Source organism: Toxotes jaculatrix, chromosome 15, assembly GCF_017976425.1.
Source record: "Toxotes jaculatrix isolate fToxJac2 chromosome 15, fToxJac2.pri, whole genome shotgun sequence".
In the NCBI taxonomy this organism is placed as follows: Eukaryota; Metazoa; Chordata; class Actinopteri; family Toxotidae; genus Toxotes; species Toxotes jaculatrix.
In genome coordinates, this window is record NC_054408.1 from 19,964,784 (window position 1) to 19,984,463 (window position 19,680).

Sequence of the window (19,680 nt, forward strand, 5' to 3'; positions counted from 1 at the left end):
GAAACTGTGGGTGTAGAGTTAGAAAGAACTAAGCTCCCATATCCTGCACCTCATCTCTGCAAGAAGCTTGTGGATGTGAGGTTAGATTAGCCTCACATTCCACCACTATCTGAACTGTCAGTGGTTGAGGTGCATTGTGGGTAATGTAAGCACCAGGTTTTGAGGAGGAATACACAGAATAAAAAAGAGAAAAAAAAGTCCAATCTACAATCTTACTGTATGGGATGAAATGTTAAATCAGCACAGCGACCTCCATAACTAAATGTTGAAGTTATCTGTAATACTCTTAATACTCTTTCACTATAGTCCTTTTAGTTTTTTGTTTTTTTTCCCTGTGTATGAGGACAGGTGCACATCCTCAGCATCTGCCTTTATGGCAGTGGGACACATTTGCCTGCAAATGAATAAGCCTTTTCTGTGCAATGAAATCCAGTAATGAACATTATTAGCATAAAAACCAGACATTGCAGTTTTTCCAAAACAATACTTTATATTGTAGATGTCAAAGACAACATGTTAGAGCAAAGGTTCCCGAGAAAAATGTACTATTTCTGTAACAATGGTGGAACAAGTCAAAAACATAACTGATAAAAAAAAGAATATGCATTTTATACATATGTAAACCTAGAACTGTTTGTTTTTGAACCACAGTGGTCATAGTGATAACTGGCTTATTTAACTGGAATGGATGACTGTAACAATGACCAGGTAACTGGATGGAGCCCTTTGATAAGTCCAGATGTGACTAAGAACAAACAAGTCTTCCCAAAAGTCCACCGAAGTCACATCTAGCCTGGTGTTAAAAAAAAAAGAGAAAGGAAAAGAGAAATTGTCCATTCTGTTGTCGCAGTTTACAAAGCGCCCCTAAAACAATTTGTTTTTCTACATAAATACAATAAAATCTATTGTCTGTGTTACAAGTGCTAGATATTTTTTTTTCTTTTTTTTTGTAAAATATTCAACTTAAGTTTTTCAGGTTTGATGATTCCATATGCTACAAGTAAAAGTACAACATGGAAAGCACCCAAACCTCCCCACCCCCTCCCCCCCGCAACCAGAAACACAAAAGCAGTAAAAGAGACAAAACAGTGTGGATACAGTGAAAGTACTAATGCCCTTCAGTGCTCGATCCCTTGTGCTGATATGTGGTATGAGACAGGGAGACAGACAGGTAGGCAGTGCATGCAGACATATGGATCATGCAGAGAGCACAGAGGAATGAAGTGGAGCTGGACCAGGCCACCTAAATAAACGGACAGCTCTTGGACCTGGCTGGACAGGACTAGGAGGGTTAAAACAAAGATGTTAGCCCCCTCCTAATGAATGGAAATTATAACAACATGGAATGCCGCTACTCTTTTTGTTACTGGACATTGTGTTAAGACTAACAGTGAAGACAGACGGCTGGAGCAGCCAGAATGTGCTAGTTTTGGCTCCTTTAGAGAAACCAAAGCATTCAACAGTAGAAAACCCATGACTGGCACTGTTTTGCAAAGGTTCTGGGAATGTTCTGAGCTGGGTTACTGAAAAGCAATTCATCGATGTTATTTAAATGCACAGAGATGTCAGCATGTCCCAGTAAAAGTGATATTCAGGACAGGACAGCCTGATTTTATGTATTTTCACATCCGAACCACAAATATCTCAGTATGGGTGAAGGCTTATGATAATGTGAATATAGTCCTTGAAACAAATTGTCCCAATATGACAAAACATTCAGGAGAAAGTGATGTACTTCAAAACCACATAAAATAAAACTTAAGATGTGATTAAACACTCGGACCTTAGTTATCTCTTGGGTAAAACCTACTTCATGGCATACGATTTACTGCACGTCCATACATTTTCCTTTGTTCTTGCAAACTTACAAAGTGGGAGCTGCTTAAAATGACCTTTGACATCTCTGGCCATCTGCAGGAGCCATGGGAAAGGATGCCACGGAGGTGATTTAGAGACATGTGACCTCAAAGGTGCATCTGCAGGAAGAGACAGCATCACTTTGCCATTAGTGATCAGATGCATTCAGTTAAAATGAGAAAACTTATTCCTTGCAAGTCTGATTGATTGAGATTTGAAAATTTGAAACTGGAAATTTCAATCAGCAAGTAACAATGTAATCACACATTTTTATTAAGACATAGATATTGTTTTTAAAAAATGGCAGTTAAAAAAATTGGCCCTAGAGCCAGAGAAGCCAGGAATGGTATTTTTGCGTCCCGTGAGAAAGGAAAGACATGAGGGATCAAGCACCTGTGATCTTCTGGATACAGGACAGTCTTAGTAAACACCAGGCCACCCAGAAACCCAGAGTCATCACTACGCTGATGAATGTGAGCTCATGAGCTCGATGAATTCAAAGGAATGTTAATTTAAAATAAAACTCAGGACACTGGGCCTGATAAGAAATAAACGATGATCATGTGGAATCATTTTCAAGGCCCATCACAGTGATTTAATGCAGGGGAAGAGCATGGTCCTGTTCCTATTCAAATCCACCCTTCCCATTTTTCTCGTTCTTTCAAAGATGTCAGAAGATGAAATTGTAAAGCTGTAAGGAAGAGGAACAAATGTGAAGCAATGGATCACCACTTTGGTCATTTTTTAGATGTGTACAATCTAGATATCGAATCTTAGTCTTGTTTTTCTTAAAATAGTAATATTTTAGAAGTGCCAGCTAAAATTTGTATTTTTACATAACACCATCTACACACTTAAATCAAGAAAGTGTGGAGCAGTATGAATATGTGAGGCTGGGCAGAGGGCAGTCGCACACCTACTGTAACAGTGTTATGGTACCAATGGGATGTATAAAGCCCAAAACTAGTAATCAGTGTTGAAAGACATAAACAACACGTAACAAACTGTAACCGAGTACAGCAAATGGCGCCTTCAGTACACCCTAAAGAGGGCCAACTGTATGAAGGTTTCAATATCAACTTCAAAAACAAGATCATAGTATTTCATTATGTTTAGATATATATATATATATATAATATACTCATTTCTTTTTATATATAAATCTACTATGAACAGACAGTAAATACACAATTGTCCATCATTATACAAAGTAGAAACATTTGCCTCCCAACCCTCCCACAAAAAAACCCCAAACCCAGAAAACATAGTCATGTAATATCCACTAAAAAGTGAGTCTGAACCCTCACCTGTTGTGAAGTATGTCAGCTTTACAATGTAACAGAAAAACAGAGGCGAAAGTGAGCCAAGTGTATAAAGAAACAGGAGAACACATTTAAAAAGTACAAAAAGAAGTCACTGGAGTCCACCGAAAGGGCAACAAAAAACCAGAGGAAAAAGACACGAATGAGAGGATCGAGAATCTAAAGTAGAGTAGTCATTGACAAATGTGTGTGTGGCAGTAATACTCAGGAGATCAATGTCCTATGTACAGTAAACAACAGTAAACACCACAGCACTCTGTTTCTGTTCACTGAAAAAATACATTAAACATGTGATTAGCTTTTTTTTTTTTTTTTGATGAAACAAAGACAGAAGGTAGTTGCCCAGAGGCCAAACACACGTTGGAAGGATGGTTACAGACAGGAAGTTAACTGTTGCACACTGGCCACAGAGTGCACAGCGGCTGGTATAGTCACCATCAGATGTGTAAAGGGAAAAAACAAAAAAAAGTCTTTTATCTGCCAAAATGGAAAAACAGATTTTACTACAACTAGGCTGGTGGCTGGTGTTTTGTATAATCTGGATAGTAGGGTTGGGCACTGATAGCCAGTAATGTTTACGTTAAGTTCCATGTCGTTAAAGAACCCAAATTCAATAAGCACCAAGTATAATGAAACTCTAACCAATCTTTTGCCGCATGTCTTCTTAAATATTAAGATATTTATTACTGATTCCAAAGGATTCAGATTTATAAGGCAGATTTGATACAGTATTCAGGTTTAATATATAAAATCTTTTGACACCCAACACTCGAGGAGGATTTATCCAGAGGAGAATCTGAGCTACATGTGCTATGTGAAGTTGCAAGAAGGTTATTCTTAATGCATGACCTTATCCCAACAGCTGTATCAGTGGTCAAGAAAAATGAGGATTAAAAAAAAAGACAACTATAAAAATATGTGTATACACTTGAATATTTAGAAAGAGCAGCTTGTGCTTCACTGTTTTTGAACAGACATACACACACCTGCCTCGTAGCACCTGACATTTGGGGAGCAGATGTGCTTAACAAGGGGCATAAGATGTTGAACCAGCTGTGAGAGCAAGTGTGGCCCTGGAACACCCCTCTGGAAAATCCCAGGTGGTATGGCCCCTGTTACCACGGAGACACTGTTGTCTTAAAGAGAGGGCTGGTTCGATGAATTGGCCCATATAAGATTAATTCCTCTCTATCCCTCTACAAAAAGTGAGGCTGCTTGAAATATAAAATTGTTACAGGTAAATCTGTGTATATGCTTGTGATTGTAAGTGGTTTGACTCTACAGAGATGATAGTCCATCATGCTTTGGCTTCACTATTGTCTAACTACTACATACAGTATGAACAGCATTCTAGTTTTCAGAAGTCCTGTTGCTCTAGTACAGTGCATGCTACTTAATTCCTCCCTTGAGGAGAACTGATGCCTATGTGATACGCGGTTACACTGAGTAATACTAATCCTACCATAAACTTCCTTTTGAACTGAACCAACTCCAACCTGTGGCTGGGAACTACCTTCCAAGCTGAGATTGAAAATGAAGGGGGAGGGGGGATGGAGGTGCAGGGAGAGACAGTGGGCTGGCTGCAGGGAGTTATAGGTAAACATGCCAAGGTCCTCCAGTCTATGTGCCAACAACATGCAGGCATAGGATGTCTTGCCAAGCTAGAAATGCTCAAAAGGGCTGGAGAGAAGAGGGTTTGTTCCCAAACCTGTATTTTTAAGGCAAATCTCTTTCAGTAGAGTTCAACAGAAATTCCACCAGGTTTGTTTGTTTGTTTAAAAAAAAAGGCACAAGCGCACAGTCTTTTACTGTCAATCATTCTGGGATCAGAAACCCTGCTGATATTTCTCATCTGTGATCTCCAAACCACATTAGAAAACAGCAAAAAATTAGACCGCTTTGTTCCTTTCATCCGGATATCTTAAAAGAGCAGGAATGATCCATCCTTAGTGCAGAGGTGCAGAGTCACAATCACATTAGCTCTGGTGGTTTTTGATGAAAGTGAGAAGATGATGATAAAGCACAAAAAAAAGAAAAAGAGGATAAAGAGATAAATAGATGACTGCAGGTCATCTGTGCATGGTTCTGACTGGCATTCAAAAAGTACATCTATATAGTGTTTTAAAAGCACTGGCACTCGAGGTTGTCACTGTGGGATGATTGGGTTAATCCTCTTATATCCAAGGTCCTGAAGAGACAATACAACACATTTATGCTGATCAGTCTGTGCACTGCTGATCAGTGAATGCATTGCTCATCCTCAGTTTTCCGTTTCCTTTGACTGCCACTTTTGTCATCTCTGCTTGTACTCTCCCGTGACAAGATGCCATCTTGATATGGCAGGGGTGAGACATAGTAGACATAGGAGTGGCATTTAAATTGAAATTGACTGGATGAGGACACTGTCAAAGATAAAGTCTGAGTGGTCAAAGGCCAGGGATGTTTCTTTACATAGGAGCTTCCTCTTCCATTGGTTCCTCTTCAGTCCTGGGAAAAAGATAATATCATAAACAATGTAGTAATATAATTCGATCACAGTGCCATGAGTGCATACTTGGGTGCATAGCTTTTAGCTGAATAGACCTGCCTACTGCAGCTGGAAGTGGGTTTAATGAGAGACTGAACCCCACAGGCCATCAAACCAAAACAGGCAGCTTAAAGAGACTAAAATCTACAGAGGTGTTAGTTACTTGTTTCCATCACAGTAAACACTTTCACATTATATGTAAGTCACATGATTTATTAAATATAAAACAATGATTAGCTGGGCTTTAAATTTACCACTAAAGATTATGATACGGCATTCATCAGCCCTAGAAACCAACCAGACAAGATGACGTACCTCTTTCCCATATGCTTGTTGGCCACAGACAACGAGGCCATAGCAGAGACGGTCTCGGCTTCCTCTGCGTCACGCCGGAGGGCTTCGCTCAATGAGCAACCAAGTGTGGAGGCGGAGCGTTGCAGTGAGCGCCAGTATTTATCTACAACAGACCAGGACAGAGTAAAGGTGTAAACAGAAAACTGTGCTGACAAAACAGGATCACTGGCCATTCATTAGTGTGTATGTAGAGATCTAATGTTTTTGGCTTTACAGGTTTTGCATGTGAACAAAACGGTATGCAGTGAATACACAGACACTTAATATACCACCTGTATAACTTTCAGCTCAGTAGGTCAATTATACCAAACTGGTATTCAAAAGGATACTAAATATGATGTAAAATGATTAATAAAAGAGATGTAGATGCTAATGCATGTTGTGTCTATATGTTAATAGTCCACTCACTGTGAGCCTCAATAACTTTCTCCATAGAGTGAACAGCATTGGCATTTGGTCTTTGCTGCAGCACCTCATCAGGAATGGGGTCCAACTGGGAAAACAAAACAAAAAAAAATCTCAAAACACATTTCCTGCCTCACGTTCTCTACTAAAAACCGTAACAACATAGTATCTCCCCACTAGCTGTGTCTTTGAGACACTTGTGCTGTAATATAACTGCTGCAGGGCAGAGAACTTGGCACTGAACTCATGCCTGTGGGGAACATCGGCTAAGTGCATTAAATGCACTGAGTCATTTTTTGAGATATAGGTATGACTGAATATGTATTTTTATGCAACTGACAGGTGTTCAGAAACGCTGCTCCAAAACCCTGTAGAAACCTCACTTGAACTAATGTGGTTCCCTCCCGGTTTAAGGGATCACTTTAGAATGTGGACTACAGCCCAGCGTTGAATCACTCCAAGAGGCGGGGAACAATCTCAAGCTGCTGACACAATAGAAAATAGGGCTGCAGGTGCACACACCTCCTCCCACTCACCGAGAGCTTTGCTACTCTTTGACACAAACTACAATGTGCGCTTTGTACTATGTCCCACTCTGAGGACACATAGTAGTGTACACAGATGCATGCAAATGGAAACTGCCTGCTCACACAAACACATACATGCATGCATACTCATGCACACATGTACACACCTCGGGAAGCGCTGCTAAGCCTACGAAACTCTCCAAGCCGCAATTCAGAGGAAACAGGGCTATTCCCAGATGTGCCTTCCCAACCCGGAATGATTCAATTTCCCCTCTGGCCGACTGCACATACGACACTTTCTCATCCCATTTTGTCAAACAGGCCCATTCAGCTCTACATTCCAACACAGACGACACGCATCCCTTTTCTGCTCAGTCATAACCCCAATGGAATAAAGGACCAACTGAGAAACATGTAAAGAGAAACATAAGAGTGAAAGAGGGTGAAAAAAAAAAGTTTGGCGTGAGGTTTGGGAGTAGAATGCCAGAGAGAGGAGGAAAAAGTCATCGTCGGTCTCGCTTGGCCAAGGCTGGAAGTTTTTTGTTTTTTGTTTTTTTTAATTAAAACAAATAGTGTGTGGGAGGGGTTTGCGGGGGCTGAGGGAAAAGGCAGTCTAGGGAGAGGGATACTTTAATCCTGCTGTGGCACGACAGGCTACATCATGCACACAGGAAGACTGAGGTGCGTGCACACAGACACACATGTATACATACAGTTTGTGCAGGAATATTTGCATTGGATTATCTGGTATTTTGGCTGACACTCTGACCCAGAGCCACTTACAAAAACATCCAACAGCAGAGTGGACTTAATTGCCTCATTGGCAAGAAAGACATAAAAGGCAGATTTTATTCTGTGACTGCACATCAGCGCTTCTATAGTTAAACAGTTTATCCATGTATTCTTAGTTTTTTCACACTGGAACAGTTACAGCTGGGAGGATTTTCACTAAGAAAGCAGGTCTGTAGTTACATTTAGATCAGAGGGACTTTTGACTGTGTTTACACCAACAACAGCTCTGCATTTAAAATGCAGACTCTTTCTTCGTTTCATTGAGACTTTTCCCAGATGCAGTGATGGTGTCAATGCAGGTCTAAGAATACAACTTTCTCACATGAACGGTATAGGTCTACTGTTTCCTTTGTGACTGTGAAGCAACACGCCCACACCAGTGCAGCTCCTTGAGTTTTATTAATGCAGGGCTATTTTTGGTCTGAGTTCCTCAGAAAAGAGCAACACTCACACCTGAGGGCTGCGCAGAACTACCAGCTGTGGTGCTAATCTATGGGAGAACCTGAGAGGTTCAGCCCTTCAAGGTTATTTCTGCTGTGGTTGAGGGGAGGGATAGCAGTACTTATTCATCATGCCCATCTCAAAAATTTCCCAGCCAGTCCAGTGGACTCAAACCATCAATCTTTCAATCAAATCGTACTTTTCCAACCTTCAGGCTACAGCCACCAACTTCTCACCATAACCCTAGCCTGTCCCAGCCCTACCCAGCCCATACAAACCCAGCTCCCTGTCAAAGCAGGGTCAGGGGTTCTCTGGGGTTTCGTGGGGTTCCCCTCAGAGCAGGGTTGGATGGGGGCAGTCTGTCAGCTTGACTGACAGCTGGGCCTCACGCTTATAAACTTTAATGGCTCTTGTCAGGGTACTCCAGGGGCCCCCACCTGGCAGGTATGGCAAACACACATATATGCACACACACAGACATGCATGTGCATTACATAAAATCATACATTTGTCCGCCACATCACCCATAGCAACATTTATGTTTACTGAGTTTGTGGTCCTAATTCTGCCTGGACATCTGCATCTTCATACCATCAGTTGTGCTGCGGCTTTAAGAAAGGGAGGAAGAAGTGTCCTCTGAGGATGGTTTGCTGTCACTGTGTTGACTGATTTCTGAGGAGGCCCATTTCTCTGAGTGACACAGCCGTCCAACGCATGAGGTCCTGGCCAGCAAAGCTGAGACACCATGGAAAGCCATGAGCTGAGAGTGAGGAATGTGCCCCGGTAAAAACATTCCTGAGGGAGGCTGAAACCAAAACAGTGGAAAGAGGAGGAATTCCACTTGTTCAGCAAAAGAAAAGTGCACAAGGCATCCATTGTTTACTGTTGTGTCCATGTGCATATGTTGGCGGTCACTAAAACCGGTTGATTATGTTATGCTAACTGAACAAGGTAATGACGTGTATTGTGCAAAGCAGGTGACCTTTTCAGAAAGGGGTGTAGGTTTGCCTTGTAGTCAGGGGGTGGTGGAGAATAGTCGGACCCAAGGGGGGACATGTGAAGTCGAGCGTCTTACTGTAACTGGAGTGTAAACACAATGAATAACCTCATTGACAGCTGGCAACAATTAGCATATTAGCCTGTTGTTTATCAAATAATTGCTAACAACCATGGTTCGAGCTGGGCCAACATCTGTTTGCGAGCAATCATCAATTAGTCCCGGGTTCAGAGTTGACTAGTGTAGTCGCTAATGCATCATTCATGAGCTATTTAACTAGAGAGACTTCACGATTACGCACTACAGTGGTGGGGGTGAATAAAAGAGCCTGTAAAGTCCATTCAACAATTTTCATCCCTCTCTTTCCCAGCTAATTTGAGCTGTTTCAAAAGAAACCTAGCGCTCATTATGGCAAAGCTTGTCTTAACCTGCCAATAAAAGCACAGGTATATTTCTCACACTAGCAAGTAGTAAAACACTGGAAGTACAAGCTACACAGGAGGTGAAGAGGATATAAGGAACACCTTTAGGATGTTTTGGCTCCAGCGTGGAGGCTGCCAAAATCTGCCTTTAAAGACTGCCACACAATAAAAGCCCTGCTCACATAATAAACAAAGTGAGATATTTGATTTCTAAACCACTGCCCTTTACTGCTTTGCTGCATTATGTTAATTCTAAATTCATTTTCAAACTCTTTGGCACTTGTGCACATAGTTTAAGACTGATATATACAGTGCCATTCAACCCGTTGTATGATAATATGCTATAGTTAGATCAGAGATTTCTTTTATGGTGACGTCTTGGGTAATGGACACATCCAGACAATACAGATCCTTAGGGAGTTTGAAGCTTCATAAACAAAAGCACAGCTGACTGTCTAATCCAGCTGTGGTCCCATGTCTGAACCTACTCATCTGCTCCATTTACACTCCAGCCAACACACACACATATGCACGAACTAAAATATATCCTCTAGGAAAAAACCCATTCGCACAAGTCCAAAATTAATCTGACTAACTGGCCACTTGTTGCCCAGGTCTGCTGTGTTGATCAACCTGGTTAGTGAAGCTACAAGGCCCCTTTAAGTCTGAAATTTAATTAAGCCTTGCCTTAAGATTTCTTAATATTTGCCATCTGAGGCTATTACCAGACCTTTTCAGAAAAGAAGGAAAAAAAAAACAAAAAACACCAAGCCTTTTTTTCCTCCCTCTAGCTCAATCCCCCACTGACATTTTCCAGCTAAATTCCATGTCCATTACAAAGACCTTCGCTGGGCTTATGATAAAAACACTTGCTTCCTGCCATTTTGATCTGATCAGGGACATTTTAGCCTCTTTTCTTTTTCTTTGCTATCAGTTATCAAAGGTCCATGCAACTGAATGATTTGCCTTTGTTCAAACAGCTGACATCACTTGTTGCCAAAGAGCAAACCAGCGCAAGTCATGAGAATTCAAGGTCTATACTTAACCCAGCAACATCTAACATCTGTTTTGTTCATCACTTTATCAAAGCCCTCTTCTGCCTAATGAGGCATCCTGTACAAGTCTTTCTATTAGGCTGTCGTCATGATACCTTTGCAAGGTTCCCCAAAAAGTAAAACCATAAAATAGTTGTAACCTGTTTGCTGTATAAGCTTCAGTAACTTCATTAGCTTTGTATGGGTGGGATTCAATATGAGGCCAGTTGTATTAGAGAAATTCCCTGTATAAAATATAAAACTATGCACTTCAAGATAACTGAATTAAAATTTATCCCGTACTTTTCCAGACTTTGAAGACCTACATAGGTAAAGCTGCTTTATGACAATAGTTTCCTCTCTCCCAATTTCAAATGATTACTGAGTTTCCCTTTATTATCTGATCCCTAGTCCCAGGCTGACCCTGCAGGAAGAGGTGTGAGGGTAACCATTTTCAGATGTGTGCCAGTGACGGGGCCCCGGTTGAGAGGGGTGTCCTGCAGGGCTGAGGCAATTGACGCTCCCTGCCTCCTGCCGATTTTCGAATTTTCAGCTCCCTGGTGCACCCATCCAGTGACCTCCTCTAAACCCCTGCTGAGGCCGGTGCTCTGCAGGCTGCTGAAACCTAAGAAGCAAACCCCCTGATCTAATTCATTATTTTTTTTGCAGCGGGGCAGTGTGGTGAGTAAGGAGAGGGTAGGAGAGGGTCCTTCACACTTTTCTGTGACACCAAAAAGCATCCACCCTGATGAGATGTCCTTGAATTCCTGAAACCTTTCCAGCTGTAATGGCAGTGTTATGTAGCTTTGAGTCATCGGAGGGCACAGTGCAGGTAAACAGAGCTAAGTTATTAGATGAAGCCTCTAGTTTGTGTATTTCCCCATGGTCGAGCAGAGCTATTAGTTTTCTTTGACAAGTTTGGCACATAGCAGTGTCTTAAGAGAAAAACATTCAACTTTGCAAGCATGTTCCTCAGTGCTCTAACTAAGCCCCAGCCTGTCCAGTGCCACTTCAGAATGGTTTGTTTGTGTGTGGTGGTCACTGCCTTCATGTTCCAAACGGTGGACTGGTTGGTTGCAGTGACCGAGTTTTATCAGTGTGAGCTATGTTGTTGTGTTTGTTTCGCTCTAGCTCTAAGATCGCCATGGAAGAAGGCCACGCGGGTTTTTATGACTCCAAGAACTCATTTATAGCTCAAGCTGTCTGGAGGGCTGGAACAAGAGGGCTACGGATGCACAGATAGCAACTTCAACTGGGGCAGATACAGTTTAAGATCTAAGGATTATATCTAATCTATTACTTTCATTCATACAGGCTTCATTTGTTTTGCAATTATGACTGAAATCTAATTACCTTTGTCCCCTGGATAAAAGCAACTGAACACAACAATAATTTTATCTATACCGCCTTCAGTGTGCTTGCTTGCCTTTGTATTTGTGTAACATGACATTAGGGGCACTGATGTTAGGCAATATTAAAACACAGGCAAGAACAACTTACTGTCCCAAGACTTTTGCCACCAGCTGCATTTTATGTTTTTCATTAGATGTTTCACCATATTATGATAACTATATGCACTAAAACAACTAAGTATATCCCTAACCAGAACTGCAGAACTATGTGCATTAGTAAAACTGTTCAGAATGTCTCAGCGGATAAAAGATAATGGCTTTAGCAGGTACACCAGCCATTCCAATGATAACCAACCCTGTGAGGGTGTGCTTGTGGCCAGGCCTGCAACAACACTTGAGAGTGGTCACTTTCTCAAAATAAATGAAGTTAATGCAAGAAAATCTGTCTGAACATTCAGTCTTGATGTGTGGTACTTACTTACTTGACACTCTTGGCGTCAATGCACTTTACTTTTAGATTGTATGGCTGAGATAACTGAGCATCAGGCTTTTTACCTAGAAGAACACAGTTTCCTCTCTTCACTTCTTACTGTGAGAAGTGGCTTCAAAGGGCCTGCACTGCTCAAACAGGTCCTTGAAATTTGTATCCACTGTTTACATTGAACTCACAACACACAATAGATAGACTCAGGTAAAATATCTCATCAAAGTGTTCAAAGTGAGGCACCAAACAGCCATCATCCTCCTCTCTGACTGCATACCTAACGGCAAATGTATGATTTTGTCCTGTTCATCAGTGGTAAGAACAAAAAATATTAGAGGACTTCAGAGACACATTCCTGTGCTAGACATGAACTACAAGCTGGCTGAGCTGGCTCTAGATGCAGCCTAGACATACAGAATCTAGACACAGGACACTAGTTCTAAACAGAGCCAAGGAGTCACAAGTGCACTTGAACTGAGCATGTACAAATTCTCCTACACAAACAAACACTCAGACCCTCTCCTCTTTTCCCAAAGCTCTATAATCTCCATTCTGTACCACAATTCAGTTCTACTTTAACAGTAAAGCCCTGATATATCTTGAATGCATAATGTGGGGGGAGAAACAAATGAGACTGTGCAGTCCACCCAAAAAAGGACTCCAGCCTCTCCATTAGCTGGAAGAAAAGAGTGGGTGGCTGTGACGAGCTGCTATTCTGTTGTGTGCCATGAATCACAGAGAGCCAATGTTTGCTCAGTTCCACAGCCCAACCTACACACTCCCACAATTAACCTTCTGCCTGGAAATCCTCTCACTCTGACGTGCTTGAGTTTGTGTGTGTGTGTGTGTGTGTGGTGTTGACTTCCAGACAGAGGCAGTGTTAGAGAACATGAAGACAAGGTGGTTTTGGCTCAGTTATAAGAGTACTGTTGTTGAAAGAATGTACAAGCTTGTTCTGTATATATCTGTAACAGCGTGTACTTCTTTTTGTTTTTTGCATTTAGCGATTCAGTTAATTCTCTCTACCATCTTCGGCCATGTGCTCATCCATGACAAAATTTGTTTTAGCTCCATGTGAGTCACCTAATCAGGGCAGACGAATGTCAAAGTTGCTTGATGTAAATATTTAAGGAAATGGCTGGAGTTTTCTGGCTCCAGAAGAAGAAATAATCAGAGGAATCTATCATCAAAAATTTATGTTTGCTTATTTGCAGTATGTTGATTTTTAAAGTCAGGCGAAATTACCCGCATCTGGAAATCCAGCCAGGAATAGAAATTTGAAATTAGTTGAGTGGATTCTGAAACTTTGATGCTGACAGCACAAATAAACCAGACACTTTTCAGAGCTGCCTCAAGTCCTGCACGTTCATTTCAGTGCAATTAAACATAAAAACTATGCCTCATCATAATGCATTAATTAGAACAGATTTCTACATCAACATACTTGTCTTTACATTTGGCTGGAATGAATATGAAGTCTGTACAATAAAAAGGATTATCTTGTTGCAAATTTATGCACTTGGATCGACCCAAATTGTATTCTATATATGTGATATTTAAGGTGTAAGCAACGCAGCTCCCATCATGAACCTCAGTCCCTATTTAATTTCAAACCAGCCATAGATTTACATGTGTCTGTTGAACCATAGTTTCAAGCTCAAGGATATCTTGAGAGTAATGTAGAGGATATTTTGGCGCCAATTTATCCCTTCACCTCTTGGTTCTCATCTTACCTCATTGCCAAGCAGAGCAGAGACGCAGGCTTCGGAGGCATCACATATGGCTGTGAGGTCATGACCCCCCTCCAGGGCGAGCACCAACCGACCGCCTGCCAGACCCATCAGCTGCCTGGTCAGGTAGCCAAAGCCTGTACACACAGGAAATGGCAGAAAAGAAAAGGTAGAGAAAGAGAGGAAAGGAGGGAGGGAGACAGGGCAAGAGAAAAAGAATGAGACGGGGGAGCACTGCTCTTCAAGCTCTGACTTCCTTCTTGGATATTGATCAAAGACAAAAGAGAGAAAAAGGGGGTTTGAGCATGGATGAAGGAAGGGGTGACTGCATTAGGGAGGAAGAGAGAGCGAGAGTGCACTGTGGATTTACTGAGGGCCAAAAAACAAGCCATAATATGAGCCAGGTTTAATTTTAATAAATGCGGCTTTGCGTTTAGGCTTGGTCACAGCCTTTGATCTTTGTTTTTCAGGAGGAGGGGAGTTTGAATATATGCATTCAGCCATACTTTCTCTACCCAGAATTCTACCCCTATCCCCTCCTCCTGCAATCCTCTATAAACCCCCCATATAAACCCCTTCACAACTAAGACTCTGGCTCTTATTTGAGATCTGCAGGATGGTTTTAGAAAAGCTCTTCGCTGGCACGCCAAGGTCTCTATCTGAATACACAAGGGAGACACACAAAATAAATGTAAAAAGTGTGTATGCGTCCGTGTGTGTCTGCGCATGTGTGAGGTGTAGAGGGTATGCATTAAAACGTTCATGCATAATCAAGTTCACAGTTATGACTCTGATTTGAGAATTTGTATCTACAAGACAGAGTGAGGTTTAGAAAAAAAAAACCAGGAGTAATTAAGTGGATAGCTGTGGTCAGTACTTACATTTGGCTGTCAGTCTGTATCCTCCCAGGGGTGGAGCATGTCCATCTACCGCATCAAAGCCTGAAGATACCAGAACCACGTCTGGGGCAAACTCATTGGCAATAGGCATAACCACTGTCCTAGAGTACAAAAAATAACAGCAACAAAATAGTGTATTTATGGTGGAGCCTGGATAAGACGGATGGGTAAATTTTCTTAGGTCATGTAAATCTCCTATCACTGACCACGAACTGTGACCTTATATAGGACACTTAATTTGATGCATTTGGTTTTTGGCTTGCTATCTCCCACATGAAAGTTAGAAAGCGGAGGTGGTTTGAAGATTCAGTGTCTCACTCAAAAACACTAAGAGCATGAAAAGCTTGGTGATAAGGTAGGTTAAATGTTGTCATTTAATGGGCTGGTGGGCCGCTTCCATTTGAACTTTATTGCCCTGTTGAGTCACATATTCTCAGGCAAGCCGGAATGGTCACACTGCATTTCATTAACAGATATTGTTGCAATAACAAGGGTGACATCCATAGAGTGGGCAGGTTTACCGGGCTATAATGAAACATGAATTACTCTAAAAATACATTCAATATATATATTCAAAGATAAGAAAGCAATGAGCCAAGTTTTCAGGATTTCATGATACCAATTTTGGAAAGTCTCCCATGTGAATATAAACAGTTTGTTTTTTTCCCACTGCCACATTTCCAATGCATGTAGCTGTGTCGAAAGATGTGGAGCTCACAACTGAACGTTCAGGGTGATAGAGAAGTACCAAATGTGAAGCATTATGGGATGTCTGCTGACTAACTTCTGATAAAGCTTTCCTTACCTTAAAAATGTTTTTCATCTCTGCCAAATAGTTTAATAACACCCTAAACACAGCACATTAACTGAGAAGAATGATCAACTTGCTGCAGGCAAACTAAATGCATAGTGAACTCTGTGACCTCTGATGCCTCAAAGAGAACAAGCAGAATTTAGAAGAGAACCAGTAAAATATGTTTACTTAGATGTGAGATGTGTGCTTACTGTCCTTCTGATGACTGTGTCATTATATGCAATGTTTGCTGTGTACCAGTCACTGTGTTTTACTGTATTTTAATTCTTTTACAGCTTTTCTCTCCCTTTCATGGTTTTCAAAGAAAACATCCACCTAATGAGTTTGTGAGTACGTGTGTGGCAGAGAAAATTACCACATACACTTTTTGAAGTGGAAAGTTAGGAAATTTGGAGGGAGTAAGGTCCTTAAGTAAAAAGGAGAAACGGAAGGACAAATAAAATTGCATGAGTGTATGTGCGCTGAGCATGCAGGATAATTCTAACACTGCATGGGTGTGGTTAGAGGGAGTGCTCGTGTGCGATGTGTCATACACAGAAGTCAAATCAACAGCGGGATACTGTGCAATGATTCACTGCAAGTTGTGGCTGGAAAATCCAGTTTGGTTTATATGGTGACCCTGTTTGAATAAAAACAAAATACTGTACAGTATGCATGTTTAACACTGACACATCTTTGCACAGAAAGATTACATTAGATCACACAAAACTAGATGTTTGAATTTACCAGATTCATCTTATGTTTTAATGGAGCTGTGCAACAACTTTTCTTTTTACATAATGAAAGAAACTAATTATAAACCATCTAATTTATGCACTGCTTGAATAAATAAATAAATAAATAAATAAATAAATAAATAAATAAATAAATAAATAAATAAATAAATACAAACAAACAAACAAACAAACAAACAAACAAACAAACAAACAATTACATAACTCTAAGTTTGGCTTTTTGTAAGAGTATCTATAAATTAGGAAGAACAAACAATGAATCACTGAACAAGTGTATGCTATCTAAGCTGGCATTCTGGAAGCTTAGTTGACTTAGTATAAAAGTATAATGTGTCATAACATTCGGGTTTATCGTGATTTAGGATGTCTCACTGAGTTCATAAATAGTTGGACTTCCCAGATGGCAAAACAAGCGGCTCTCTCTGATTTCACAGTGGGATTTCAGGTTCGACACAGGAATTTTTTGGGGTCTGGGATATTTGGGCAAGCTGTGTTTTGGTGAGGTCTACAAGTGACAGAGTACCAAAGGGTTCCGTTGTAGGTCCCCTGTACTTTGCAGACCTCAGGAACACGGCGCTGGTTTGGCAGCTGTGGGTGAGCAGCGTGCCCTAAACTCCAGAGGCCACCGGTTTTTCCATCTCTTGTTCACCACCAAATTATAACCTTCAACTGTGCACACCACACCCCCCACCACAACACAACACTCATACGTACACACAGCTGTCTGAGGGAGAGGCAGGAGGTAGCATTAGGAGCTTTCTGGTAGTCCCAGACAGCAAGTATACACGGAGTGCATGCGTCACTGTGTGCTAGCATGCATCTGGCAACATTTCAGAAGGAAACGTCATGCAAAGAAGATGAAGGAGGTTGAGTAAGAAAGATAGAGATACAGAGAGCAAGAAGATGAAAGACGACAAGAGCGAAAGAGTCTGGAAAGAGAACATGGACTAAAAATGAGAGAGTAAAGATGAGCCTGAACAGTGGATGAAAGAGGTGAAACATGTCAGTGTAAAAGTCAGATTGTTCCATCATTTCAACAACAGGCAACAACACAAACCCATCCAGATAACTGCACAATTCTTTGAAATTAACACCTACTCTGTTGAGGGAAGTTATTATTAAACTTTTCAGCTCCAGTTTCAGATTTTGCTACACATTTTTCTTCTTCTTTCTATCTCCACCTACACACAAACTTGGATACACACACAGCCTTGGCCCATTAACATTTGGGCCATAAAAGACCCCACACTAAAGAGAGCTGGCCACAGGCGTTTACGTGGGCTGACACACGACGCAGAGGGAAACCTTGACCGCCAAGGATACTTTAACCAGTGAAACCCCCCCCCCCCCCCCCCCCCCCCCCCCCCTCCGCCCCAACCTCGAACACAAACAGAGACAGTTCTGGTCACGATGATGAAAACTGCTGGTGTCATCAGTTCCAGCCCTCACCCCCTGGAATAATATCCTGACATTTAAAGAAATAAAAAAAACCACAGTAATCAATTGGAAAACTGGCATTAAGGGAAGCTAGTGGTTTTGAGGAAGACTAATTGCGTGTGAATCAGAGGCTATGTATGTAGAGATGAAAAGGCCTTTTTTGTTAATTAAGGGAGGGGAGAGTTTACGACTGAGCCGTAAGCTACGGGACATCCTGAGCGAAGAGGTTGTGATCTAAACCACCGCTGTTCCTCTCGTGGCTAGATCTCACTGTGAACGGAATTACTAGGATAAACATGTAGTCTAAACTTTTGTTTGGTGTTGTTTGGTTTACCTAGCAACAGGTGTACATGTGTTACCTGAGGAATGGTGGGAACGCTGTGTGGTTATTATTAAACTTTGGCTATTAAACTCTTTGGTATTGCTGTTCATGAAGTTGGAGGACCTGTTGGAGACATTTTAAAAGAAGCGTGGTCAGAATCAGCGCAGCAGGGGTGAAGCTCCAAAAATGTTAGATCCTACATCTCCCATCTCTCCAAGCCAAGATGACATGCTCCAGTGGACTTCACTTAACCCTTTTCACATGCTCAGTAGTTTTCCCATCATAAATGAACTTATTTTGTGTAAAATTGGTTTACTTCAATTCCCTTCAGTTTCCTATAGATTACTAACTTTGTGAGACTAAATTTTAAGAGAGGTTTTTCTTCCTTTGCTCTGCTCCAACTAATTATTCCTCTTCTGATCCTGATGAGCACATTCAGATTTTGGCAGCTGTCATCAAACATGATTTAAAGTGAAACAGAAACATACTCACACAGGTTAATACAGCTGTACGTTTTGGCGCACCGGTAATTTTTTGAGCCAAGGAAATCTTCCTCTCTAGGGAATACTCATCTTTGTGTAATAACTCTAGTCCTTAATTTATCCATTTCCACTTCATGATCATGCATTCTGATCTAATGTAAGTTTTTAACATGGGCGAGGTGGTGAAACACTGGCTATGAAAGAGACGAGATAAGGCCTTTGTGACTAGATACAATCTTCCAGTATTTACCAGAGCTTTTTACCACTACCATTTAATTCCAAGGTCTCTAAAGGTATTAACTGACCACACCAAGAGCCATTAACACTGGAGAGATTCAGTGTAAATGGCCATTAACCATTTAGTAAAGTGCTGGGGCGAGGCTCATTTTAGAAAAAAAAATACAGATGCTGTCCTTCAGAGGGAGCAGTGCTCATCAGACCAGTCAACAAAAGGAAGGTTAAACTGCAGAGCTCCAAGGCTTCCCCCTCCGTTCATAAAAAAGTAGGAGAGAGCGGGAGGAAAGAGAGAGAGAGAATAAGAGAGCAAAAAACTCACACACGCACACTTACACTTCAAAGCCCTGTCATCTGGCACTGCGGAGAGCTGTTTTGAATTAAGTTTAATTCTCCTCCTCTCTCGTCTTTCCAAGTTCATGGCAAAAGATGGAGTGAAAGGAGGAGGTGAGAGAGAGAGAGAGAAGAGAGAGAGAGAGAGAGAGAGAGAGAGAGAGAGAGAGAGAGAGAGAGA

At 41.4% G+C, this 19,680-nt stretch overlaps 1 protein-coding gene across 3 annotated transcripts in view; it reads right to left on the reverse strand.

Annotated features, from left to right (window-relative positions):
- Positions 1–896: 896 nt before the first annotated feature.
- Positions 897–19,680, reverse strand: part of hdac4 (histone deacetylase 4) — a 116,329-nt gene continuing 97,545 nt past the window's right edge. For all 3 annotated transcript variants that reach the window (XM_041056668.1, XM_041056670.1, XM_041056669.1), the window contains 5 exons: positions 15,126–15,244; positions 14,248–14,381; positions 6,469–6,553; positions 6,022–6,163; positions 897–5,666 (listed from right to left, as the gene is read on the reverse strand). In XM_041056668.1, the coding sequence (XP_040912602.1) occupies positions 5,627–5,666; positions 6,022–6,163; positions 6,469–6,553; positions 14,248–14,381; positions 15,126–15,244 (520 nt within the window). In that variant the 3' untranslated portion in view covers positions 897–5,626. The remainder of the gene's footprint in view (positions 5,667–6,021; positions 6,164–6,468; positions 6,554–14,247; positions 14,382–15,125; positions 15,245–19,680) is intronic.